This window comes from Megascapheus bottae, chromosome 25 (genome assembly GCF_031878675.1).
Source record: "Megascapheus bottae isolate mThoBot1 chromosome 25, mThoBot2.hap1, whole genome shotgun sequence".
NCBI lineage: Eukaryota > Metazoa > Chordata > Mammalia > Rodentia > Geomyidae > Megascapheus > Megascapheus bottae.
The window spans coordinates 18825793-18853153 of NC_143533.1; the positions used below are offsets into that span (position 1 = coordinate 18825793).

General features: G+C 37.5%; 2 protein-coding genes and 1 long non-coding RNA gene across 5 annotated transcripts in view; 1 reads left to right on the forward strand and 2 right to left on the reverse strand.

The window, feature by feature from the left end:
• Myef2 (myelin expression factor 2) overlaps positions 1–3731 on the forward strand; it is a 28820-nt gene extending 25089 nt beyond the window's left edge. The window contains exon 16 of one of the 2 annotated variants that reach the window (XM_090358467.1): positions 1616–3731. In XM_090358467.1, the coding sequence (XP_090214593.1) occupies positions 1616–1779 (164 nt within the window). In that variant the 3' untranslated portion in view covers positions 1780–3731. The remainder of the gene's footprint in view (positions 1–1615) is intronic. The other variant, XM_090358466.1, reaches the window with a different exon arrangement.
• On the reverse strand, positions 2238–21205 carry Slc24a5 (solute carrier family 24 member 5). 2 transcript variants are annotated; one of them, XM_090358464.1, is made up of 9 exons: positions 20992–21205; positions 20181–20360; positions 10881–10964; positions 10685–10788; positions 10029–10129; positions 7794–8077; positions 5232–5438; positions 3177–3278; positions 2238–2683 (listed from the first exon to the last, which is right to left on the reverse strand). In XM_090358464.1, exons 1-9 carry the CDS (start codon positions 21110–21112, stop codon positions 2361–2363), a joined length of 1506 nt encoding a protein of 501 aa, XP_090214590.1. In that variant the 5' UTR covers positions 21113–21205; the 3' UTR covers positions 2238–2360. The 2 variants fall into 2 exon arrangements, with proteins under 2 accessions (XP_090214590.1, XP_090214591.1); XM_090358465.1 differs by lacking the exons at positions 20181–20360; positions 20992–21205 and adding exons at positions 13448–13593; positions 15855–17252.
• Positions 21206–21259: 54 nt separating this feature from the next.
• Positions 21260–27340, reverse strand: LOC150046522 (uncharacterized). The gene is made up of 3 exons (XR_016539711.1): positions 27066–27340; positions 23072–23127; positions 21260–21331 (listed from the first exon to the last, which is right to left on the reverse strand). It is a non-coding gene; the product is annotated as an uncharacterized LOC150046522 (long non-coding RNA).
• Positions 27341–27361: the final 21 nt, after the last annotated feature.

Genomic DNA, 27361 nt, shown 5'->3' on the forward strand with positions numbered 1-27361 from the left:
GTAGCTTTGAGCTCAAGAGCTCAGGGACAAGGCCCAGGCCTAGTTCAAGCCACAAAAAAAAGAGGGGCAAGAGGAGAAAGGGTAATGCGGCTGGAAAAGAAATGTACTCATTACCTTACTTATGTAACTTCTCTCAGTATGACCCAGCAATTCCACTACTTGGCATTTACCCAATCATCTAGAAACAAAGACATACTAAATCCACCAGCACAACAATGTTCATTGCAGCACTATTTACCATAGCAAAGATATGGAACCAACCTAGATGTCCCTCAGTTGATGAATGGATCAACAAGATGTGGTATTTGTACACAATGGAATTCTATGCTGCTGTCAGAAAGAATGACATTGCCCCATTTGTTAGGAAATGGAAAGACTTAGAAAAGATCATATTAAGTGAAGTAAGCCAGACTCAAAGGAACTTAGGCTCAATGGTTTCCCTCATTTGTCATAATCAGTAGAAACCTTGGGCTCTCCTAGCACAGATTGGCAATAGAGCAAAACCTTGATACAAAAGATCATATAGTAGGACACTAAATGAAAGGATCTCTAGGATATAGAAACATAAGCCATATAATGAATGATTGTTGTTCTTAAGGTACTATGTTATCTCTCATCTCTTTTGCTGTCCCTTGGTTATCTCATATTGTTACAGTATCTCACTTTGTTACCTGATACATCGGATATATTTGTATTTGGTTATTTGAAATTGGATAGGGAAGGGGGGAAAACAAGATGAGGGATGGGGGCGGGGGGAGGGAAATGGGGACCAAGACATGTGAAAGGGTATCAATGTATGGGAATTAATGCACCATCGATCTGGCAAATATCATGTAACCCTTCTATTAATTACAATAAAAATATATGAAAAAAAATAAAAAGGAAAAAAAGTTAGGTGTCTTAAGTTTCCAAAATTGTAAGAATGATTAAAATAAAGGCTGTTTTACTCACTTGAAAAAAAATAAAAGGATTATACCTTTATTTACCAAAAAATAAAACTGAAGTAAAATTCTAGCTACTCAGGAGGCTGAGATCTGAGGATGATGGTTCAAAGCCAGCCAGGGCAGGAAAGTTCATGAGACTCCCTAATAAACTTTAGGCAGTAGAGCTGTGGCTCAAGTGGTAGAGAATCAGCCTTGAGTAAAAAAGCTATGGGACATTGTCCAGGCCCTGAGTTCAAGCCCCAGTACCAGCACAAAAGGTAATTAAATAAAAAGTAAAATTTATGGGACCTTTTGTTACTTAATAGAAATTAGATTTATTTCCAGGGGACAAAAGAGTGAAGATAAAAGAGAAGGAAGACACATTAGAGAGATTGGGCAGTAATTTATTCTAAAACTAGTTTTCATTAGAGGTACAAGCATACCATGGATCATGGTGTGAGTTAGTTGCATTTGTTCTTCTATTGCTATAAAATTCACTTTAGAAATTAGGAATTTAACACAAATAAAACATTATATCCTAAGCAGATTTATTTCAGTTCCAATTTATATGACTTTGTGATTTCTGTTGTTTTCAGAATTTAAGAATAATATGTTCATGATTATTAGCATTAATGTTATTTATCCTATATAAAGAAATGGAATACATAAACTAATTAGTAATTTTGTTATAGGTCATGTAATGTTTGCAGAAATAAAAATGGAAAATGGAAAATCAAAAGGCTGTGGGACCGTCAGGTTTGACTCCCCAGAATCAGCTGAAAAAGCCTGCAGAATAATGAATGGCATAAAAATCAGTGGCAGAGAAATTGATGTTCGCTTGGATCGTAACGCATAATTTCAAACCACGGTTGGAACATTCCTTCATCTGTTTTGCTGAATCTCCTAGTAAAAGTCTTTTTTTTTTTAAGTAATATTGTATGCTTACAAAAGCTGTAATAATGAACTTTTGAATCTCCCACCAGCTTTTAACAGTATAATGTTAAAAATATACTGTGATTTTTGTTAATCTCAAGTTTGAGTTTCTAAAAAAACAGCAAGTCTGCTCATTCAGTTTAAATGAATGGTTGTACTGTTTTTTAATGAAATAAGCTATTTTGTGTTGTTTTCAGTATGACACAGTAGGATTTGTTTGTTCTCATTTTCCCAGCTTTTATCAGCTTCCTTTTAGGTAAATGGCAAATGATTTTCCCCACCCCTAAAACTTTTGTTAGAATATTTGTCCATGAAAAGGAAGGGGTTCAGACAAATTAGGATATTGTTTGGTTGGTTTTAAATTCCTTTTCTTTGATGAAAAATAATTATTGTACGTTAAGTTTTGCATTCCAAAGTTGAGAATGTTTTTTTATTTGACTTACATGAAGAAATATAAGTCTCTGCCCCTCCCTACCATTCTTTTTCCACAAAACACTAATAATATCAGTCTCCACAGCCCCTTGTTTTGTTATTTCCAATGATTCCAAGTTCATATAGAACTGATAATATGGCAAGTCCCAAGTATAATAGTAGGCAAATCACTCCCAACTTTCTGTCCAGTTTCCAGCCATTAAAATGAACTACTAAAAAAAGAAAAAGAATTGAAATATTGAGAGAGATGGTTATATAAGTGAGTCCTTTGCTGTTCACCTCTACTGGAGCTGATGGGTTTGTAAACACAGTTTTAATAAACCAGGGTACACCTAGGCACAGCATATCAAACACATTGGATCCCACGATGTTAGACATAGCCATGTCTCCTTTACCTACAGAGGAAATGCATGTGGTTAACATGTGCATACCAATACTGTATTTTATTAATATTCTTCATGAGAAAAAAAACACTGGATATTTTCTTGTTGTTGGTTAATTTTGGAAAACTTGTTAGAGAAAAAGTCTTGCTGAATTTGTATTTTTAAAGTTTTCTTAGGTTAGTATTTAAAGTCCTAACATTTATTTAATAAGTATCTTTATTTATTAAACCATTTTTCAATAAGATGTGTAGCTTATTTGTTGCCTTTCATTCTAGTATAACATAGTTATTTACTATTTAATGCACGATTCTGACAAATATTATTTGGGGGATTAGAGTGAAATTAATTTGCTTTACTAAATAGTAAACTTTTTCTCTTGAGTCTTTTTTTTTCCATTTCAAAGTATGTTACTGAGGAAATAAATATTTTTAATGTCACTTTGACTCAGTGTATTTCAGTCAAGATTAAAGAATGGACACTGCAGCCTGAGGGACTTGGTTCTTACCTTTGCGTGCAACTAACACACTGGCAATAGTGTCTGGTATGCTTGTTCCTGCTGCTAGTAAAGTGAGGCCCATCACTGTGTCTGGAATTGCTAGTGTGGCCCCTGTAAATCAGCACAGATGTCACAAGTTACACATTGTACAGAGCCTTTCTCTGCACATATTTCAGATATCCTTTGTATTCGGAAAAAATCATATTTATATTTCTGAACCATTATATGCTTACTCAGCTGTTGGGTAGTGAATTAGTTGGTAATTTGGGTAATCCAGGTGGCATATGGGGTTTTGTTGTTATTGTTTTGTTTTTGTTAGCCACCAGTCTTGAACTCAGGGCTTGGTACTGTCCCTGAGCTCTTCTGCTCAAGGCTAGCACTCTACCATTTGAACCACAGCTCCACTTCCAGTTTTCTGGTGGTGTATTAGAGACAAGCGTCTCCTGCACTGTATGGCTTTGAACTGCGATCCTCAGATCTCAGCCTCCTGAGGAGCTAGTATTATAAGCATGAGCAACTGGCGCCTGGCTGGTATGGTTTTAATGACAGATTTGTAAAGATATTTAGCAGCCCAAATTCTACAGATGCCTCTATTTGGCATCCTTATAGAAGTTGTAGTGGTCCACTAGTTTTGACTTTGGTTAATAAATGCTGATGAAACTGGTCATTTTCTCCTTTTTTTAAAGAGAATTTCTCAAGAGTTCAACAAAATTATAGAGTTCTAAATCTGTACTTATATTAGTGTGATATACCTTTGTGTTTTCTTCAGGAAAGTTCATATATATATATATACCTGAAGCAAACAAGACTTTATACTCAAATTTTTCTAACATATCCCAATTAATATCTCTCTTAATATTACATGAATATTTTTCAGGTGTTCATTCTGGGAAACGGATCCAAAGGGAAATTAAAAACTACTTTTTAAAAATCACAACTGAAAATGTGTAGAAATCTTTATTTTTAAAATGCAAACCAGAGGATTTAATGAAAAAGAAGCTTATTACTGAATGCTTTATGTGTAGAAGTATTGGAGTTGAAGTTGGTTGCAAACTTTGCTGTTAGTTTGCTATTCTAGGGGCTGTTCTGTTATCCATAACTTCATTTGTTCTCTTCTTATTTTCTTAAAATCAAATGAGTTCTGGTTAGAAAAATTGGCATAGATTTAATATACAACCTAATTGAATTTTTTCATCTTCCTCATTAAAAAAGAAAAAATGACTTTTTTACAATCATACTCTTTTAATACATTAATTTGAGAAAAGTTGGGATCAGCAGAATTTGAGGAGAGGAGTTCCAGATAGCAATTATTTAGGCTTTGCAGCGTACCTGCTTTCTGTTGCAGTTATTGCTCTCCACCAATGAAGTGTGAAAGCACTTATAGAAGACATATAATGAGTAGGCCTCAATGTGTTTATACAAACCCTGGGTGATTTTAACACATAGGCAATAATTTGTTCCTCTGCTCGGTCAGCTCTGGCTAACCTTTCAGACAGCAAGTCCTGATTATTTACCTGTGTTTATATTTAGTTTTCCTTTGGGAAGCAGAATGAATTAGGACTAAGCAGTAATAATTAAATCTTAATCATGAAAATAGGCGATTCCAAACATTAAGAATGAGTAAAATACTATTTTATATCCTCTTCAGTCATTTCATAGTGTATTTATGTTCCTATATTGAAGAGCAAATATAACCTATAGCTTTTCAAAACATAAGCTCTTATTTTCACTATGGAATAAAATTCAATATAAAGAGTTTATTGTGAATCCCATGTATTGTGATTTAATTATTAGCAAAATAGAAAGGTATCCTGTGATCTTGATTTTGTTTATGACTACTTGAATTATACTCCAAGACTGTATAATGTAGTTGACATATAAGATAGAACTTAGAAAACCTGATGATCTTATTGTTAAATTAATATTTAATCACACTATAAATTAGTACTAATGTTTAGCCTTGCTGAAGAATAAGTGTGCTCCCCAACTCCTTTGAACAAACATGTGGGTTTTTTTAATATGAAATTATTGTCTTTGTTATTGCTACTACATCGAAATACATACCTGTTATTGTGACCATCCAAACCAGGATATATGTGAATGCAGATATCCATAGTGCAGACATGAAAAAGGTTATCACAAAGTAGTTTTTCCAAAACTTTCTTCTACAATCTGGTGTTGTTAGAAAAAGTAGTGTAATAATAGGAAGAGATAATACCCAAAAAATTCTTTTTAAGTCTGCTTCAGGCATGTGGAAGACACTTGGTGGGTCTGTTGTAAAAAGTTAAAACAGTTTTGAGTTTTCTCAAATGGCCAGTTAAGTTTAGAAATGCCCATTTAGAAAGCTATATTGAAATAAATTAGCTGTATCAGTTTTTAAAAGGCTATCTCATACATTTGAATACCTCATTACGGATATTGCCCACAAAAAGAAACTCACTGAAACTCGGGTAGTCAATGTAAGATGTAATACTCAGCATTTCTTGATTCAGGGCCTTAACTCAATGTGTGGACTATTTACAAAACACAGAGCAACAGTGCTTATGAAGTAGGAATTAGATTTTTTTTTTTTTCAATATAGGTTGTCTCCAGGGACTTTTTGTTTTAACTTGATCTCTTCCCCAGCTTCTTGCCTGTCCTATGATATCTTAGGGAATATAAAATAATTACAGTATTGTAAGTTGCACATTTCATTCTAATTTTTAATTATGGTGAATTCTCTTCATTACATTATTTACTAAATTCAGGATTCACTATTCCTATAAGAAACCTCAAAAAACTAAGAACAAGTATGCAATCTACAGTGTAACTTGTAAAATTTGAGTATATTCTTTCACTCAATTTGTTTTAAGTTAGTGGGACAAGGATAACAATAACAAAAATGAGAATTTTCTTTGGTACTATTTAAATTTGTGTAACACTTATAAAATAATGCATTGGTACCAAAGGAAACTATTACAACTAAGGCTAACAAAATAACTTACAAAATGTTTAAGCCTTAATGAATAGTAGGTATGATTTTAATGTAAGGAATTTTAATGTATTTGAATTTGAGTTTCTTCTTGTAAGACTTAAAGATGCAAAGCTGCTTTTTTTTTTTTTTTTTGCCAGACTGGGTCTTGAACTCTGGGCCTGGATGCTGCTCAAAGGCTAACATACCACCATTTGGAACAACAGTGCCACTTCTGGCTGTTTGTTTATATTGTTCTAGGGAACCAAACATAGAGCTTCATGCATCCTAGGCAAACATTCTGCCTCTAAGCCACATTCCTAGTCCTATAGATATACAACTCTTAAGTACTAGAAATAGTTTTCATAAGACACAGGAAAAACCAAATTTGAATTTTTACAGTAGTTAGAATAAGTTTCCTTTTTAATTAAAACTAGCAACTTTCAAAATAACCACTTAAAAACCAATTCAGGGCCGGGAGTTTGGCCTAGCGGTAGAGTGCTTGCCTAGCATGCACGAAGACCTGGGTTTGATTCCTCGGTACCACATAGCAAAAAGCCAGAAGTGGTGATGAGGCTCAAGTGGTAAACTGCTAGCCTTGAGAAAGTCCAAGGACAGTGCTCAAGCCCTGAGCTCAAGCCCAGGACTGGCAAAAAACAAAACAAAACAAAAAACTTCGTAAGATTTGTATTCATGATCAACTTCACAGTACCTAAAACTAAGGATAGTGCTAATGCTTCACATGGCATGTTTAAACCTCTGTTTTTTTTTTTTCCTTCCTCTTCCTTTGAACCAACACCCTCCCTTTAATTTCCAAAATTTTAAAAATTTACTTTTATTGTAATGGTGATGTATAGAGAGGGGTTACATAGGTCAGGTATCAGTTATCAATTTTTATAAGTCATTTCTCAGGATCAAAGCTTTGACATTCTTTTTAGTCCTTTTTTGGGCTCTGATAGTCTCTCTGTTGCCAAACGTTGATGTTTTCTGTAGTTTGTCTCATATGCATTCTCTTTGATAGCATGGTCCTCTCTTTAGGAATCAGGTCAGCTGTTGTAATAGCCTATTCCAGACCTCCCTGTCGCTCACCTCCTATGTGAACATCATTTCAGAGTGATATTCCTACTTAGACTTTCCAGATTTCTTACACTAGCATTTAAGGCTTTTGTTGACAATCCCTTTCTAACCACTTTCCTTCCTATCTGCTTCCTTATTGTGCATATTATGCAAGTACTAAACAGGCCTTTTGCTAATGTTTCCTTGGCTTCAACTCCATAGGATTTGGTATTATTTCTGCAATGTATAAATAATAAAGATTTTAGTTACTTATAATTATTTACTTGTTACCCCAGTTCGAGTTAAAATCTTAATCTCTTTCACAAATCTTAGTTTAAATGCTTCTTTTTCTATCTTAATCATGTACCTGTTCTTAGCAAATTTTATCAATCTGCCCCACGTGTATGAGGCACAGTCACGTACTGTCTTCTTATGGTACTTATTTGGTATGGTTGTGTTTTCTTTTTTAGTAGTAGAAGCTCCAAAAGGTCTGGGGTGTGTGCATCATCATCTCTGGATCCCCACTATGCCTGATAAATATTTTGGATTTGCTAAATTCAAATGGCATTCTTGAGTTTTGTAATAGATAGACTTGCTAATGGGCTAAATATAGTAATTACCTTCAGAAACCTGATGAAGTCCATGTAAGCTTATAGAAATCTGGGAGTAGCCAGAATCTTCATGAAATATCCCACTGTCAGTTCTTGATTGCTGATGAATGAACATTTGACCTTCATCTTCCCATCCCATTAGTGTCTGTTGTTCATTGTTCTCCTCCATAGCTTTGGCAAGACAGCTGCAACAGGGACTGCATTTCTTCATGATAAAATGATTAATTTTAATATCAAAGCACAGCACCAAGATATACAATCCATATATCAGAAGCAGTAAAGTTCCTTCATACCTGTAAGTTAAGGGAAATTTGTAGATTTAAATGAGAAGCTGAAGTTTTAGAGTTAGATGACTTTAGATTGTATGTTTTTTAAAAATCATTTTCTAACACAAACAGCATTAGAAAAAGTACCAGGGAAATAGCTTTCCATAATTTTTATAGGTTTGTTTACTCTTAGTTATACTATTACAAATGATTAAAAACCTGACATTTTCTATACTGAAAAATAATTCTAGATCCATTGTCTATATTTGTAGCTTCTTTCTGAATACTAGGCATAAAAATGCCTTTCCATCATAAAAGTAAAACTAAAGAATAATCTTGGGCATTTCCCATCTCAGTTCATTGACATGCCACGTTATGCAAAATGAATAATAGGTTACATTTTTATATTATTCATCAATGACTAAAGCTGAAATTAGCTATGTCCACTGAAATTTTCTAATATAAGAACTTTGAATAAAATAATTAGAATACAGAAAGGTTCAGCTGGATCTTTTCTGTTTGGTACAGAGAGATAATATATTTTTTTTAAGGCAGGGTTTCACTATAGCCCAAGTTGGCTTCTGACTCATAATCCCCCTACCTCTGCCTCCCAGTGTTAGGATTATAGTTGTGTCACCACTCTTGGTCCTTTTATTCATGAGTTTATTGCCTAACATGGCTTAAATTCACAAGAAATCCAATACATTCTCAAAAATAAATGAGGGCTGGGAGATTAGCCTAGTGGTAGAGTGCTTGCCTAGCATATACGAAGACCCAGGTTCTATTCTTCGGTACCACATACATAGAAAAAGCAAGAAGTTATGCTGTGGCTCAAGTGGTAGAGCTCTAGCCTTGAGGAAAACCCAGGGACAGTGCTCAGGCCCTGAGTTCAAGCATCAAGGCTGCCCCCCCCAAAAAAAAAGAAAAAAAAAATCAGTATCTGTATGTGGTTTCCTACTCTTGGTTTTCTTACTTCACTGTAATTAGCTAATGTCATCTCAGTGAAATGTTACTTTTCGTTTTTATTTAGTGAATTCCTCTCCCTTAAAGCTGAAAGAACAGACTTCCTGATTTCCCTAGTGGAGAGAATTGAATACTTTTGTTCATTGTCCCTTGTAGACAAGCACTGAATTCCAGAGGGTCTTTATTATACCAGCAGTCTTGTCTGTGAAGACAGACTAGATAGAATGGTTACTTGAGAAATACTTGTCCTTGCTAGATTTGAAGTTTCTCAGTAACAGATGCCAGGCAGAGTTCCTAAGGTGTAGTACTTAGAAGGAGCATCCGTACCTTGTTTTCTATTTTTCTCTTATGTCCCCTGGAAGTTTACACAGTGCACAGCATGTATGGTTACATGTTTGACATTTCTTCTGTCTTGCCTACTAGAATAATAAACACCTAGAAGATAAGCATCCAGTACTTTGAAAGAGCTTATATCTGCCCATTAAGGCACCTGCGTTTTCATTTTCTTGGACAGATAATAGGGGAAAACAATTTTTAATCTTCACCTTTTAACTGCTGGCTCTTAGAAGAAGGCTGTAATTCCTCCCACTCAGTGAGTTTCAGAGAGAAACAGAAGGAACTTCCACCATATTTCTTCAATTTTTTGTGACCATGGCCACTTCTGACCAAAGCAAGGTAAGCAATAGTCAAGTAGATGACAAAACCTACTGGCACTGGGGTTTTAACAGATAATAAAAGTTGGGAAACTATAAACAACCAGTGAGGAGAAGAATGATAGACCGCATGATTCATGAAAGAAAAAAAAGGAGATCATGAGATGGTAAAAAAGAAATTGTGTATTAGTAAGGTGAACCCACCAGGAGTTGTTCAGAGACCATGGAATATGGTATAGAAGATGCAGATAATTGAGAAGTAACAGTTCTGGTAAAAAAAAAGTACTACTTAGTCGTCATGTCTCATTGAAGTCCTTTTTGAATTGCACTTTACAGATGAACAACAATCATTTTAGGCTTACCAGTAAACTTGGTTGTCAAATATTATGCCAAAAACTGCTGCTACGCTAATTGAGTATGCTGCACAGTCTCTAAATAGGGGCCAACAGGACAGTGTTGAAACCTGTAAAATGATAGGCTGATTTACTCTTTCCATTACTGTAGAAGGAATTCAAGTACAATCCATAGTATAACAATAATGCTGTTTGTATATTTGTAGGTAAATAATGTTACATTTTACTTGGAGAAAATGAATCTTTAAGAAAAAAGTGTTTCTAAACCCACAGTCATTTTCCTAAATTTGACCAGGACCCATTTGTGGAGTTAAATAAATTGAATAAATGTTTTTTTTCTACTGATCAATAAATTTGATTGAACATATTACTAGTGTTTTTTTGTTTGTCCAATAAGCAATCATTTATAGTCTTTCTCAAGTTCATTCTACTGAATGGTTCTTTTTTTTTTTTTTTGCCAGTCCTGGGCTTGAGCTCAGGGCCTGAGCACTGTCCTTGGACTTTCTCAAGGCTAGAGCTCTACCACTTTGAGCCTCAGCACCATTCTGGCTTTTTGCTATGTATGTGGGGTACCGAGGAATCGAACCCGGGTCTTCATGCATGCTAGGCAAGCACTCTACCACTAGGCCAAACTCCTGGCCCCCCTGAATGTTTCTTTTACATACCACATTAGATAGCAAGCCACAGGCTGCACAGATGCCAAGGAGATTGTAAATTGCAGATCCTAGAATGGTGCTAATGCCAATATCTCCTTTTGCGACAAATACACCTATGAACAAGATAGTAGTAGCTAAGTTAGTGCTAACTTGAAGAAAATAAAATCCCACTGAGTAATTAAAAAGTACAACAAGCAATAGTTACCTAGGAAAGCAGTGACTAATTCTGGAGCTGAGCTTCCAGCTGCCATGAAAGTTGCACCTGCTACATCCTGAGACAAACCAAGGGCTATAAAGAGAAATGTAATCATTACTATGCCTCTTAGGGTGACAAATGAAAGATTATGTATTTACAGCTGAATATAGATACTTGAAGCTATAGCTTCACATAGGCTAATACTTAAGCTGGATAAATGAAATAATATAGTTTAGATGCTTCAGGAATCTAACGTGTTTTATGAGTTTGTTATTTAATACTTTTATTGAAAAGATGAGGAAACCAGGATACTTGAGTAGTACTCTGTTGAAGATTAGTGTTAAGATCTAGATTGCCAACCTAGCTAGAAAATATTTGTAATCATATGGTGAGTGGCAGCACAACACAAGATTTGGAAATCCTAACATGAAAGGAGAAAAAAATGGCTATTAGTAGTTTTAAGATCCCTGAGTTTATTTGAGTTGAACTTGTTCACAAACTTGCAACATCACCTATGTCTAATTATGGACATTTTGAAAGTAAATGGCTAAAAGCTCAATAATAATTGGTGTGGTATAAATATAGTTCTCAAAGAACTATATAACTATGGTAAATAATTTTGCAATGAACATGGTTGTGCTGATAGCTTTAGTGTGGTCTTGTTTGTGCTCTACTGGATAAAATATCCAGGAGTGGAAATGTCAGGTCGTAGGGTAGCTCTAGGTTTAGTTTTACAAGGAACCTCCATACTGCCTTCCAGAGTTTTTGAACGAGATTCCATTCCCACCAACAGTGTAGTAGAGGTCCCTTTTGGCCACATCCATCCACGGCAGCATTTGTTGCAGTTAGTTTTCTTGATATTGGCCATTCTAACTGGGGTGAGGTGGAATCTTGGGGTGGTTTTGATTTGCATTTCCTTTCTGGCCAGAGATGTTGAACATTTCTCCATGTGTCTATTGGCCATTTTTACTTCTGAGAGGTATCTTTTTAAGTCATTAGCCCATCTATTAATTGGGTTGTTGTTTCTTTAATGGTTTATTTTTGGGTATTTTAATTTATTGAGCTCTAAGTACATTTTGGATATTAGGCCCTCATCTGATGTATAGCAGCTAAAAAAAAAATTCCGTTCTGTAGGCTTTCTATTTAGCTGTATCCTTTCCCAAGTAGAAACGTTTATGTTTGATTCAATCCCATTTATATATAGTCTTTTTTTTTTTTTGAATTGTTGTGATTCTGGATCTCTACTTAGAAAGTTTTGAACTATGCCAAGAACTATGCTGAGAATTCCTAGTGTTTGCCTTACCTCTTTCTGTATTACTTGCATGATTTCTGGCCTTACATTGAAGTCTTGGATCTATTTTGAATTGATCATAGTGCAAGGTAATATGTAAGATGCCCCTCAATGGCTGAATGCCAAATGCTCTTCAGTGGATGAATGGATCAAGAAAATGTATACACAATGGAATTGATACTGTGCCATTCATAAGGAAATAGAAAGCCTTGGGAAAAATTTTATTAAGCCAGACCCAGAGAAGTATAGGTTGCATGGCTTCCCTCATTTGTGGTAGCTAAAATACTCCTTCAAATCTACAAGTAGAGACACCGGGTGGTAAGCAAGGAGTTACAAATGGGTGCAAAAGACTGGAGAGTTCAAATAGCGTAATTCTTGTAAAAGATTACGTCAAAGCTCAACAAAATAAGTACCAGGAGAGTGGGTACTTGCAAGAGGTGGGGCCAAGGGTAGCGGGGTAGGAAAATGAAGGGGGTAAGGGGAAGAATACAGGCAACAAGTCATTGTATATACCACAGAACTGAAATGATGACAGAGATCAAGATGCATTGTACACATAAACTGCTTTGTTAAATGGCAAAAAGTCTAATACATAACCTAAAGCTAAGATAAGGGAAGGGGTAAGTTGGGAGGGATGGTTGAGAATGAAAGGGGCAACACTGATCAAGATACACTGACTTCATAAACTGCTTTGGTGAATGCTAACTCCTTTGTACAACTACTTGAATATAATAAAATATCTAAAAATAAATGCAATTTCTTTTTCTTTTTTTTTTTTTTTGGTCTGTTGAATTCAGAGCTTGGGCACAGTCCCTAAACTCTTTTGCTTAAGGCCAGTACTCTACTACTTTGAGCCACAGCCCCACTTCCATAAAAAAATGTAACTTTGATTCAAAGCAAAACTATTAAAACTATAGAGTAAGAAATATAAGTATTGTGCCATCATTTTTCAGATTTGTAAATGTTTATGTTCGATAACTTCATCGATAGCCAGGATGAAAGTCTTCAGTATTTTACTCAGTGTTAGAGCTGGGAAGCCTACTATTGGAGGAAGAGGAGCTGTGCTGAAGATACACTTCACTTTGGATATACTAGGGAAAGGCTGTGCCAGAAATCTCCAACCCGGCTTTACTGGTAAACCAAAGAACTATTGAGTAGAAGTTCCGTATTAGATGTCTAATTATCTCCGCTAGATAACAAAGGCAGTGTTATCAAAACTAGAATTCAGATTTCTAAAACTCGTGATGACTGTCTTTTTATTGATGTTCCCAGTTATTAAATGTACCTCGTCTGGTTCCTGGTGGCCCAGTTTTCCTGGACTTCCAATTTGTGTGTCTGAGGCAGTCCGTCATTGTTTTGTCTTCCCTTTAGGGAAGTCATCATCTGTTCTTAGTCCACTTCGTTCTTTACTTCTCTGCTAGGACATTGGACCTTACAGATTAATTTGTATGGTGAATTAAACTTTACAAAAATAACCATGATGTTTCCACCCCACATGCTTTTCCAAAATCTTTCTCTTAAACTTAAAGGAGCCAGAGTGAACCTTTGTGACTGCTTTGACTAATATAGTCATGATATTTTCAAGGACAGGACATTAAAGGTAAAACAATTTCCTCAGTGCTGTAGAGCCCCATAAGAAATTTTGCTACCTTGAAATACCATATTAGCACACTCACAAGCTTATGTACAAACAGTGATGCCTGAGGAATCCCTGCTGCTTCGCTCTTCAAAATTTTAATCTCCCCAGCCTAAGTCCAAGACTTGTGAGAGACAGCTTCCAGATGATTCTGACCCCACTCTGACCCACTCTGACTATAATTACATAAAGGGCCCTGAGCAAGAACCATCTAGCTGAGTTTGTTAAGTCCTTAGAACTAGGGGGGTAATACGTTAAGCCCTGGTAGATATTGGCTGGCTATTGTGAATTTGTTACATTTACTAAGAACCTATTGTACCAGATGTATTTTTATGTTCTAGGAATATAGGTGGGAACAAAAAACTAATGTCTTGCTCTCATGAGGCTTTAATTTTAGTTCAAGGATGGATACGAAGAACATATTTAATTTTAGAGACAATTAGTAAGGAGTAAAGATGGGAAGGGAACATTTGTTGCCTTGCTGATCTATTCCTCACCACTTGCCTTTGGCCATACACCTGAATTTCTACCTGTAGTGATTTAGGGGAGAGAGAAAAGTAATGAGTTTCATAGTATACATTTCATAGCTTCTCTTTTACTGGCTAAATGATTATGTATATACAAGGCATACAGGATGAATCATTTGCAATTTTTCCTTGTCTCCATGGGTTCTATGGATCGAAAATATTCAGGATAAGGATTGAATTTTCTTCATTGTACCCTAAATGATACAGTATAACAACTATTTACATAGTATTTGTATTGTATTAGGTATTATATATAATTTGGAGAAAATATACAGGAGGATGTATTTAGGTTTTATGTAAATACCATTTTATATAAGGGACTGGAACACTGTCAGAGCTTGGTTTTGTTTGGCATGGTCCTGGTACCAAATTCTGCATAGATACTGAGCAATGACTATATATGTCATATGCATATGTGATCACTCTACATAGTAAATATATACACACACACATATATATATATATTCCTATTACCAACCAGCCATAAAATTTTAAATTGGATAATGCAAAGCAGATTTCTGTTAACTTCTTTTCCACTTTAGGACTGAAGTTAGATAGTCTCTTACAGTCATGGTATATAATTCATTTTGTCTAATATTTTACCCTCAGATGAGAGTGATATAATTTACATTTTATAGATGGAAAAACAAATCTAGGGACTCAGTGTGTCACTCAGTAGTAGAGACATGTCTAACATTCATGAGGCTCTGGGTTATGAAACAGATCCAGGAAAATAACTGAAAATTATGAGGGTAGTAATGATTTTGGGGGGCTAGTTTTGGGCTTGGGCGCAAGGTCTGAGCACTGTCCTTGGACTTGATCTCAAGGCTAGAGCTCTACTACTTGAGCCACAGCACCACTTCTGGCTTTTTTTCTATGTATGTGGTACCGAGGAATCGAACCTTGGTCTTTGTGCATGCTAGGCAAGCACTCCACCACTAGGCCAAAGTCCCAGCCCCAGGTGATGATCTTAAATATGAAGAATTTAGGGACTGACTCAATATTATTTCTATTTCACCACCAAAATCAAACATGATAGTAGCATATTGAACGCGAGGTGTGGGTCAAGGAGTAGAGTTCTGGCCTTGAGGGATAGTGGCTTATAGACAAGCTGATTTTAACCTGAAGAGTGACGGGATTGTTTTATTCACACCAGGGTTATATAATACGTAGAATAAACTGGAAGAGAAGACAATGCTTTTTTTTATGTGGCAGTAATGGCCCAAATTTGGTGCCACTGAAAACTGACCAATCTTGGTTTAATGTTAGTGGAAGAATGTATTATTAGAAAAATTCAGTTTCACAGGGAGAAAAGCAAATCTACTGGGCTGTTGAAAGTCAGAAAATAGGTGGCGTTTAAGAACACTTCTGCCTCAAAGGGCAGAATGAATAAAGCTTGTTGCTATTCACTAGACTCTAATTGAATTATGAAAGGAAAGATCCTGTACAGATAGATGAATAAAACTTCAAAGGTACCTTAACAAATCATATCTTAAGATTCTAAGAATATTTTGTAAAATGGTTTATACCTTTGAACTTTAGAATAGATTGGCTTTGTCTTCTCTGACCTTTGGGTAGCATTTCTTTCTACTATAGTTTATTATTAGAGATAAATTGTTCTGGGTTTTTCTTCATCCATAGCTATTATTCTTTTCCTCTATCTTTTATGCAAAAAGAAAAACTATATTTACTTCAGGATATAATAGAAATGTTCAAAGTGATTTTTCTTTGTAGGTCTAGAAAGTACCAGCATACTGTTTACATAAACTACAATTTCATGGCAAGATCAAGAAAATTCATCAGACTTTCTATAAATGTGTTCTGGAATGACATGTTGGAAAGTTTTTGATAAGTTTTGAAAAATCTCCTTTTTGGTATATAGTAAGAGTATAGTCTCAGCTAAAACTGAGACCTGAATTTAGGCCCTGCCATTGTTTTGATATAAACTTTGAGGCAGTCATTTAGACAAACCTCCATTATTTATCATCTGTAAAACTGGAGGGCTTAACTACACAATATTAGACTTCTAATTGTTTACTCAAAATATAGAGTGTACAGCACTTTTACTGTGAATTCCACTTAGAATAATCAAGAATTTATTGGAAATTTGGGAGATGGAGGAGAAAAAAACGAGAGGAAGAGTCAATGTGTATACTAACTACTGCTATCATTTGCATGCATTACCAGTCCATTACACATGCTTATTGTATAGACTTACACCAATAGGCAACACGCAATTTGGTGTCCTATGGCATAATTTTGAAAAGTCTGCAAACTTTCATGCTTTGTGAAGCGGAGTTTGGAAATAACCAAAAGTTATTACGTCTTGTGACTAGGGTGTATGGTCATGTATAATTCTATTTAGGGCAATAGCAAAGCAATTTCTTTTCTGGTTTTGAAATTAATATGTTCAAATGTATTGATTAAAATATTTTGAGTAAAATCAGCATCACTGGAGTGAGCCCTTGCATCTAAAGCATATATAGCTGTGTATGCATGTTCACACATACACACACATTGTGGCGTTATTAACAAGAAATACAAATAATTTGATTACTTTATATTTACCTCATATCTTGGACCACGAAGGATTGGATTTTAAAATCTTGTACAGTGCTTTTAGGGTATGGTTTAAGGCTATAATATTACAGTAGATTTCTGCTTGCCCCTTAGTCTATCCTAGCAGGCATGCAGAGACACTATTTCCAAAGCTCACAATTACCAGAGTTCTGGCTCCATAATATGTCTAGGGTGAGAGGTAGGATGGGAACCTAGATCTTTCTGACACCAAGAGTCTGCTGATTTGACTGTCCATATGGAGGCAATGACTGATATAAAGCTTAACTAACATCATTATTGCTTGTTTCTACAGTGACTGCCTCTTGGTAATGGAGTACTAAGCTCTTATTTAAATCCATCTGCCTGCTCTGGATGTTGATGAGATTCAAAGGCACCACAATTGAGATAAGAGGAAAGAACAAAGCAAGAAACACTTTCAGGAGGCTGAATGCCCAGGAAGCAGCAGGAAACGATCTTCTCAGCCTTTGTTGTTTGGGAAAGCTCTTGCCTCTGTAAATTTCATAAAGATTAAGAATCAATAATAATCCCCCAAAACTGTAGGCTCTCCAAATGTCACACTCTGAATTATTTGACTCTCAATTTTATCAATTTATAATGAATTCTACCTGAAATTAAAACTTGTACTTCTTACTGTCTTATTTCTGAAACACAATGTAGGACATACTCCAACATTAGTTTAAAGCAGAGGGAATAAAACTGCTATTTTTGGGGGGGTGGGGAGGAAGTAACTATTTTACTTAAAATGTTTTCCTAAACTTTATGAAGATTATGTTCACTTAGGATACATTTAAAGGTATCAGCATAATGGAGGAATTAGAATTTCTAATTGAACAGCATATATTGTGTAACATTTCAAAAGAAAAGTTTTATAGTTAGCTCAATGTTGAATTTGTCAAGTCACCCATTTTAAGGGGTTCTATGAGTTTTCTATGTGGATATGTTAGCAATAATTAAAGCTGTTCTAAGCAATGGTTCAGTACCTCTAAGATCTCCTATTACAAATTAAAAGGAACTTGTTACCTGTTATGCTGAACTTTTGTGTTTTAAAAAATGATCTTGTTATAGAGATAATAGTCCTATTTGGGATTTAACTTTATGTTTTAAATTTATATAACCCACATTTATGTTTAAATACTACTCAAAGGTAAGATTTTTTATCAAAGATTACTAAAAATGAGATGTTGTTACGGATAGTAATGTAAGATAAATAAAAGGAAGTGTAAAGAATGTCCTAGAGATATTTTAGTATAAACTTGCTGCATATAATATCAGATAAAGCACAAGAATGATTTTGTAAGCATACTTCCTACCTTGTGAGGCATTAGCAGATGCAACATAAACTTGGTATTTGCTCTGAATGCATTTATGTTTACTTTGATCATTTACCTTCTTTCACCTTTCCTGGATAAATGATTCTAACCTTTACAGTCTGTTCTTATGGAATATTGAACTTTCAGGGAACGTTTCCTATGTAGTATGTAGTGTACAGGCATTTGTTTATGATTTGTTCATGTACTTGGCATAAACCCTCTGAATAAAGAATGGCAACAATAATCCTGCTTCACAGCTAACATAGATAAGGCAGAGAGAGGTTAAGCACTTGCCCAAAGCCACAGAATTAGTAAACAGCATAACTGGGAGTGGAACCCCGGCTGTCCAGCTCTAAGGTGGTCATTTCCCAGTAGAGCATCTGATGGCTGTCTCCTCCCCTCTAGTCCTCCCAGGATTCCTAGCAATGTCATAGACTTTTCAGCAAGCTGATCAGCATGGAGATGTAGAAAACGTAGAAAAATCCTCAAGGCAACAGTAGCAAATATGACTACAAAGTAGGTGACTTATCAAATTGATTTAAGCATGAGAATCTTCGATAAAGGTTCTTAAGACTTTCATACATATAACTACTCCTCGGAGAGCCTCTCAAGTTCATTCCTTATTCGTTTCCTTCAGGCTCTTTGGCTCTAGCTTGGTCTCTGATAACGCTCCTCTTTTAGCTTTCTCAGAATAACCATTCTGTTTCCCTCCAGAGAAGCTACTTCTTTACTTTGAAGTTAGAAGGCTCTAGATAGCCAGAGTGTGATATATTTTACCCTGTATACTATGGATTGATCTCGCTTCAGAATCACCGTTTGGATTTTATCTTCCCCTTACTCCTGTAAGGGGAAAATATTATATATTTACATCTACTTAAGGCAATGTTTATTATTTTCATTAAATGGAAGTTTAATGCCTCTGCTCTTGCCAAGTCCTAGGGACAATGCTAAACTGTGGTAATTAGGAGAAACACAATATGCCTTGCCAATCAGCAAGGGTAGGATGTGGCAATGGGAAAGAAGAGTTTACATTTCCCATTAGGAAGAAATGGCAGAGGAGGGGGGGTGGTGTGTGTGTGTGTGTGTGTGTGTGTGTGTGTGTGTGTGTGTGTGTGATGGGGTTGAGGATGTTGTTGTTCTGCTTAGTCTTGTGAATATACAAAATGACATCCAGTCATTTAACTGCTCTGAATTGCTTAACCAATTAAACTAACCTGAGACTGGAAATGCTGTTTCTTAAATTTTTACTTGGCATAGAACATCACTGATGACCTGATTTTAAATTTTAGGGATCAGTGTAATAATGCAGGCCTATACTCTGAATTCTGGACAATGTATATTGCTGAAATAGAACTTGGGGGACTTAGACTAATTGAGCTCATTTTTAGAAACCAGTAATGAAGCTTAGTTTCAATAACTGAGTTCATGATGTTGCCTGAAGCCACATTACATAGAATGTAAGACTTATTATTCTTAAATACCAATTTTCTTTGTGGTAAGGTGCCAGGAAAGGATGAGAGAAAAGTGATTTTAATCACGTGTGTACTACTTTACTCACAAAAAGGCATAAAGACCTTAGGGTAAAAATGTAAAAAGGGTTGTGAAGTATGAAACAGTCAATATCAGAAGTCCCATTGTATTTGGAGAATGCACAAATGCATAGATGTGAAACCTTGGAACAGTTCTCACAATAGAGACCCAGGCATTATGGCGGGCAAACAGGAAGTTTCTGGAGCTAAGGATGATCGCAGTAACTGCTGGGTGCTAACTGAAGGTGATCTGTTGCAACAACGACTATGGGAAGCCACACTGGCTCATTCCTGAGCACACAGGATCCTTAACATGGAGGTCAGTGCTCTGTCACCAGCTGAAATGCACAGCATTATTGCCAAGCTGTTTTAAGCACGGTCACACCTGTCATATAACTCTTCTGTAAGATTATAAGACAGTTTTACAGTCACTTACTTTCACTGATGATTTCCAGGGAAGGTAGGAAGTACTTGTCACAGACAATAGACACAGCCAGGAACATGTAGAGGATAATTAGAAAGTAGATTATGATGCCTCCATCTGTGCTTTCCTGTTTTGTGAAAAATCCTTCAGGAAATTCCGAGGATGGAGAGATAACACATTGGGTGTTGTTTCCTGATAAGGAAGAGGTGGATGTTTGAGGAGCATTGGGGTTTCATACATTTCAACAGGGCTTCTTTTAAGAAAAATGAGGGGTGCCTGGATGAAATTTTGGGAACCCAGTAAAAATGTGCCACATACTTTCCAAAATGATATATATCATTGTTGAGCCTTAGAAAATTTCTTTGAGATTGGAAAGAGAAATAGAGAAATTAAAAAGAGGACATGATTAACTCTTCACACCAACAAGGACTTCGGAACCCCCTCCTTCCCAAAGAAGAAACCATGTCTCTGATGTATTTCTAATAAATGTACAATTTCATTTTTTTTGTCATTTCAGAGCCCAAGTAGTCCTCAGGCCTGTAAAGAATCATCCACTATTACAGTTTCTAGGATGAGTTTTTTTTTTCCATGATGAATTCACCAACAATAAAAAGAAGAGACTCGCCTGCTTCTTGATCTCTGTAAATTACTTTAGAGGTCTCTTTAAGAACTTATTGAAGGGATCAAAAGTGTTTGATATCCTTCCAACTGCTAAAAATGAGAACAAACAGAGCAGGAAGCAAGCAGAAGTGAAGGGTGGGTGTCTTCCCTCTGTCCCTTCATCTAGCTGTGGCAGAGGCCTTGGAGCCCCATGTCCACCTACCTGTATCGTTTGGAAGACTCTGGAGCTGGGAGACACCAGGGAGGGGCAGGCGTGCAGAGGCCCAGATGCCCCCGAGCAGCAGGGCCCTTCTTGCCCATGTTGAGCCCCGTCTTGTGTGCATTTCCACTGAGCTCCTTCTGTAGTGCACAGCTTCAGGGAGAAGAGGATTATCGGAGTCATGTGAGGAGTCTCCTTCCTGTCCAATGCCTTCCCAGAGCACATGTCTGCAAGGCCAGCACAGGAGCCAGCCAAGCTTCTGAGATCAGGAGACGCAGGCTCCTGGGGGCTGTAGGAGCTGGGGAGGAGAGTAGACAAGCCCAGTCTCTGTGAACCTGGTCAGCTTGCATAATGTGCAAAAGTAGAGCTTTGTATTAATATCTTCATACTAGCTCCCCTGAGTTTGTCTTTCTCTAGATTTGTAAAGACTTAGAATTTGCATTATTTCCACCTCTTTCTCTCTCTAGCCCTTGCTTCTAGAAATTGTTAGTGCTAGTGTATATATCTTTTTTGGCTATCCCGGCACCTTTTTAAAATTCCTGTTGGCTTGTCATCTTTCAGTTAGGGATACAAGCAGAAAGGTAAATTAGAAGGAGAATATTAACAGTTTAGCCAAGAAATTACATTGGTTTGAATGAAGGCAGGGACAAGGGGGATGGAAAGGATGTATATTCAAGAACTACAGAGGAAATAGAATAGATGCTATGTGATCATCGAGGGGCTGCACTTTTTGGCAGAAAAAGCTACCTAAAATGCAAATTGCACAGGTCAGACCCTGTTCACATACAGACTATTGCCTACCCCAAACAAGCATTGGCTTAAATGTTAAGAACTTGCGGTAATAGACTGTGGCTAACAGCCCATGTTTAGGAGCCAGACTATCTGATTTGGGTCCTAACCCTGCTCTTTAGTAGCTGCATGACCATGGGAAAGTTTTTCAACCTTGCTGATCATCTGTTCCACTAGAGTAACCACCTCTATTGGGTTGTGGTAACTGTTGTATAAGAGAATACATGTAAACTGTCTAGACTAGTCCTCTGCCATGGGACCAGTGCTTATCTGAGTGTATATATGTGTGGATATATATATATATATATATGCTTATCATTACTTATTACTATTGAATGGGATTTTGTTTTTGCCAAACCTGGGGATTGAACTCAGGGCCTGAGCACTGTCCCTGGGCTTTCCTCAAGGCTAATGCTCTATCACTTGAGCCACAGTGCCACTTCCAGCTTTTTTATGTATGTGGTACCAAGGAATTGAACCCACGTTTTCATGAATGCTACTCAAGCACTCTACCACTAGGCCAAACTTACAGTCCCTGAATATGAAATTTTGATAGTTATTAAGGAATTTCATAGTTTTAGTTTTCATAGCTCCTTTGTTTTATACATAAAAATTGATGTGTTTGCTAAGTTTTAGACTTTGAAACTGGGTAAAAAGAGGAAATTGTTTCTTGATGTTTGTGATTTGGGGCTGTTACATTCTCCAGCACCCTGTTGTTTTGCTGGGAATTGCCTCCCATTATAAACCTCTTTGAAACTGTCATTTCTAGAAAACAGATATCCAGACATGTGTTGTGGTTGGGAAGTTGGTTGATGAATCATCAAGTGAAGTCCAGTAAGAGATGACTCTCAACAAGCTTTCAGAAGCAGTACCCTGGATCACTGGACTTGTGGCCATGGCTAAGACTAGGGGAAGAGGTTTCGTGGAGTGGGTACGTCTCTGAGTAGCTGCTCTGCAAAGCAGAGTACTTCCATCAAGTTATATAAAGAAACACCAAACATAAATGTCAATAGCATATATAAACCCACAGGGGAAGCTTCCATTGCCCATTGTGCACTAATCTAAGAAAGGGAGGATGCATCAGAAGGTACAAGCTTGTGATTATATTGCATGTACTAGGTGCATAGTCAACACAGGTTGATTTGATTAGATTGTAATGATTCTTGAAAACACAATCCTGGACTATGAATGTGTTTGATCTAAACAAAATATACAATTACATATGGATTTGCCAAGAAAAAAAAGAATTTATGTACTGCAGATTATATATTTACATTATAATGTTATACGTTACCTCTGCACATAGATTTTACACATTAATCCTTCATTTTCTAACAAGGTCTTCAATACCTTTAAAATGGAGCACAAAGATAGTTTGTTATGGTCATCAGTATTATTTATGCAATATGTATATACTTGTAAATATGCTACATAAATAAGTAGAATTTAGCTGGTCACTGGTATCATATGCCTGCAATCCCAGCTTATAGCAACAACAAAAGGTGGAGATTGTAGGATCACAGTTCAAAGCCATTTGGAAAAGAAAAGTCTCTTATTTGGAAAAGTCTCTTATTTGGAAAAGAAAAGACTCTTATTGCCAGTTAGCCATGAAAAAGCTGAAGTAGAAGTATGGCTCAAGTGGTAGTATGTCAGCCTTGAGGAAAAAAAAACCTAACGGACAGTGAGCATGCAGGTCCTGAGTTCAAGCCCCAGGACTAGCACAAAACAACAAAATCCCCCAAAGCAAACTAACAAAAAGAACTTAGTTGGCCACCAGCTATAAAACCTTTCAGGTTTTCCTTACACACGTGGTTTTTGCAAATCACTGAGAACCTGGAACTTACCTTGAATCAAAATCTAAAGGGGAGGCACAGCCTGGTATTTAAAAAAATAGTCAAGATAATTTTATGAGGGGTCCATTTTGACATCTGTGTTTTATATATGACATGTTGAGTCAATTGCCTAAGGTCACCACAGTCAAATATGACTTAGCCAATACCTGTGCCAAAGTAAACCAACATACTTAACCACTCAGATAAGCCAATTCCTTAGGTTATAAGTTTCATGAGGATAAAACTTGATACTGTGTTTCTAGAGTTTAACAGAGTGCCAGGTACATGATGGGTATTAGTTAATTTTGGTACATGAATGTACAAATAAAAAATAGGGTATGTCACATACATTGTATTTTTACTTGATAGCATCCACAGGGCCTGTAAAAACTTATCAGGCCTGTCTGACTGCCTTTTTGTCGTATTCAGAATGCTACTGCACAGTCTCTGAGCAATTGCTAGAGATGGCCCCTAGCCAGCAGCTGGATTAGCTCTTCAGCTCCACCTGCTGATGCATCAAATGTGTGCTGAGCCTTTCCAGCTTCCAGTGCGAGTGAATACTGGAAAATGTACTATTTGTGCTTTGAGAGCTGGTACTCTTACAAGGGAAGAGGGTTTAGGAAGGTTGGTCACACCTTGCCCTTTATATCTATACTACTATCCCTCAGATGAAAGTGCTCATAGGCTGCCCCAGTAACTGTGAGGACTGAGGAGAGGAAAAGAGGAGAGGCAGCGGGGCTATCTCTATAAATACTTTAGGGCTGTAAAATTAAAGACCTAGAACATAGTCTCTTTCCCTTTCTGCTGTTTCTAACTCCATGATAGTATGTTTTATGTAAACTATAACTTGGCAGACTACATGGCTCTTGATAAAACTGAATATCCTGAAAACTATCAATTGGGAGAAGAATGAAGAAATGAGATGTTCTTTAGCTGTATTTGCACAAAATAGAACTTGATATTCTCGGTACTAGTTACTTCTCACTTCATTATGCTAGCCTTACTCCTTCACTCTCAGAGCTTAATCTAAAGCCTTTCCAGAGCATTTCAATACTTGGTGGTTTACGGAGTGATCTAGGAAATGGCCTTCCTTCAGCTTGGCTTCGTTTTTCACCTCCAGCTCTATTTCACTGGTGTGCCCAGAGGGGGTGGCAAGCGAGGACAAGAAGTGGAGAGGTCCTGAATCAAGCACGACAGAGTGTGCAGATTTATTTTCTTCACTTTAATATAACAACGCCCCTCAGGGTCTGAGTTAGCATCATCATTTTTCCTTAGTCTGCGATGTGAAAGCTGCCATCTTCTCATAGAGAGATTGATGCCCCTTTTATTCTGACTAATCAGGACTAAGAAACTCAGCAGGGATTCTTCAAAATGTGCTGGGCTCAGAAGCTCTCCCTTAGGCTTGGAAATCAAAAGTCATAGAGCTCATTAGGAATAAACGTAAGACAGTCTTGTCCAGGAAAAGAAAGCCAATAAACACTTTAATATTCTTTCCATGCTGGGGGTAGGCTATGCACATCATTTAATGGCTTAGCAGAGATTCAGGTGGTCATATCTGTGTTGCTATGCAGCTGGAGAAGCAGGGGGGCAGACTGACATCTTGACCACAGCGATGTGGCCATCCCAGTGCACTATGCCATCTAGTCCAAGGCTTCTCAGGAGTAGGGCTATTGTCACACTTAGCAAGTCAAGCTCTTGAATGCATTACCTGCATTGTGAAAGCCATTGTATTCTGGACTGCCAGTTGGGGTAACAGTCCTAGAACTAGGGCTACATTATTATGATTATTATTATTATTATTATTATTATTATTTGACCCTTCTTTCCCAAGTCTTCTAGGTTTCCTTTACATTGGAAGCACACAAACATGGACATGGACCCCCTGAGTCCTTTGAGAAACACATGTCCCAACACTCAGGAATGCATGAAGCACAGAGACTTTAGCTTCTAAGCCTTACATGGAGAGAAGCTGTAGGAAGCCATACCTGAGGTCATGCCAGCCAAAGTTGAGGAACGCAAGAACACGAAAACCCAGCCATTTCAGTGTGACATAGACAGCTCTGGTGGGTAGTATTCATTTCCCCCTTGCTGATTGGCTGGGGCTTTCTACTACCCAGTCCTCCTCTGCCCATGACCTTCCTTTCCCAAATGCTGAGCCCCAATAAATATTCCACACCCCCTACTCCACCTAAGTGAAAGCCTCTTCCATCGCAGCTACAGGGTCACCTTCTGGGAAGCGTGGCAGAGTTTTGTGCTTACACCTCTGGACTTTACTCTTGATACATAAACAATGACTCTTAGGTTTTAGGAAACGACTTTGTTTTTTTATGTCAGCAAATCTTGGCGTTCAGAACTATTGTCTATGGATAGAAGAATAAAAGTGAATTTGAAACTCAAGGTGCAGGAATGAATGACTCCTGTTCTAGCTTGTGCCCGACCTTTACTTGAAGCCATGAATGCCACTGACGCAGTGAGCAATAGCCACAAGGGAAAAAGAAATTTAAAGAAAGTTGGAAAACATTATTCCGATATATCTTTACTAAAAAAAAAGTCATACTCTGCAGCGCCCAGCAAATGCGGGATGTCTTTCAGCCATCCTGTAGTTCCTGAATCCCTAGGCTGGCCTTGCCTTAGTCTCTTTTTCAGGAGATGCCCATTGTTCTAGGCCAAAAAAAAAAAAATGCCATGAAAAGTCACTCGGTCTTTCTATATGGCAAAGTAGACAGCTTCCTAAAGCAAACATTTGTGAATTATTATTGAGCATATAGCATAAGCTATGCACTGTTCTTGAGCCTATAGAGGAGTTGCGGTATTTCTCGCAAGAACCTTAAGTTGCCAAGGACATCCCTACTTCCCATAAGAGGTGAAGGAGGCACAGAGAAACACAGAGAAGCAGCCATTCTGGGGAATTCCTGGTGTGGTCAGTTGCTGGGTAGCTCTCTTGCAGAGGCACCCATGGCTCTGCAAACACACTGGTCCCCGTGCTGGAGAAGCCAGGGAGAGTTAAAGTGTGTGGTTCTCGGACAATACCTGAATGTCAGTGGGTTTGTTGTTGTTGTTGTTGTTGTTGTTTCTTCCAGGAGACAAAACTAAGGAATCTGTTGCTGTTGACTGTCCTTGAACTATCATTTGGAAGAAGGGCAGCGCCCTCTCCCTCCCCAGGGTTCTGGAAATGTCTTCTCAGGGATGTGTCCCCATGCAGCCCATCCCCCGCCAGTGAAGGGCTCCCCGCCCTGGCTGCGTCTCCACGCTTCTCCAGTCCCTGTCACATCACCCCTTCAGTCACCCACGCCCGCCCAGCCCGGCCTCCTGCACGCCTCTCGGCGCCTGTTCATTCTCGGTCCCCATCGGTTGGTTCAAGAATTCTGAAGAAAAAAAACAACCAACAAACCCTCCCGGCTGCTCCTTTATTGCCTATCCTTCGCCTGGAGTCTCGAAAAAACCCCCCAATAATACCTGTTTTCCTCTTCTCATTCCAAGGGGCCCAATCAGGGGAAGAAGTGGGATCAAGATGGCGGAAGACAGCTCGTCTCCGTGGCCGACGGGACGCACAGGCCTTCCACAGGGAAGCCCAGCTTCAGTGAGGGCTCCGGGCAAAGCATCAGCCAAGACGTTCAGGATCAATCCATTTTGTAGCTGTGCAAGCTCCAGCGTCTCACAGCACCTCATGGGTTCTGGGGTTAGCAGCAGCTGGAGCGCTGTGGCCGGCGCGGCCGTGGTTAGAGTTCCCCGGATGTTGAGCCCGCGTGGTG

Coding starts and splice junctions, on each gene's coding strand:
- Slc24a5 (XM_090358464.1), bottom strand. CDS start 21,112: ATGCACACAAGACGGGGCTCAACATGGGCAAGAAGGGCCCTGCTGCTC. Junction 10,789..10,880: donor ATTAGTCACTGCTTTCCTAG/GTAACTATTGCT, acceptor TCTTGTTCATAG/GTGTATTTGTCGCAAAAGGA. Junction 2,684..3,176: donor TGTGTTAGTTGCACGCAAAG/GTAAGAACCAAG, acceptor TTTCCTCTGTAG/GTAAAGGAGACATGGCTATG.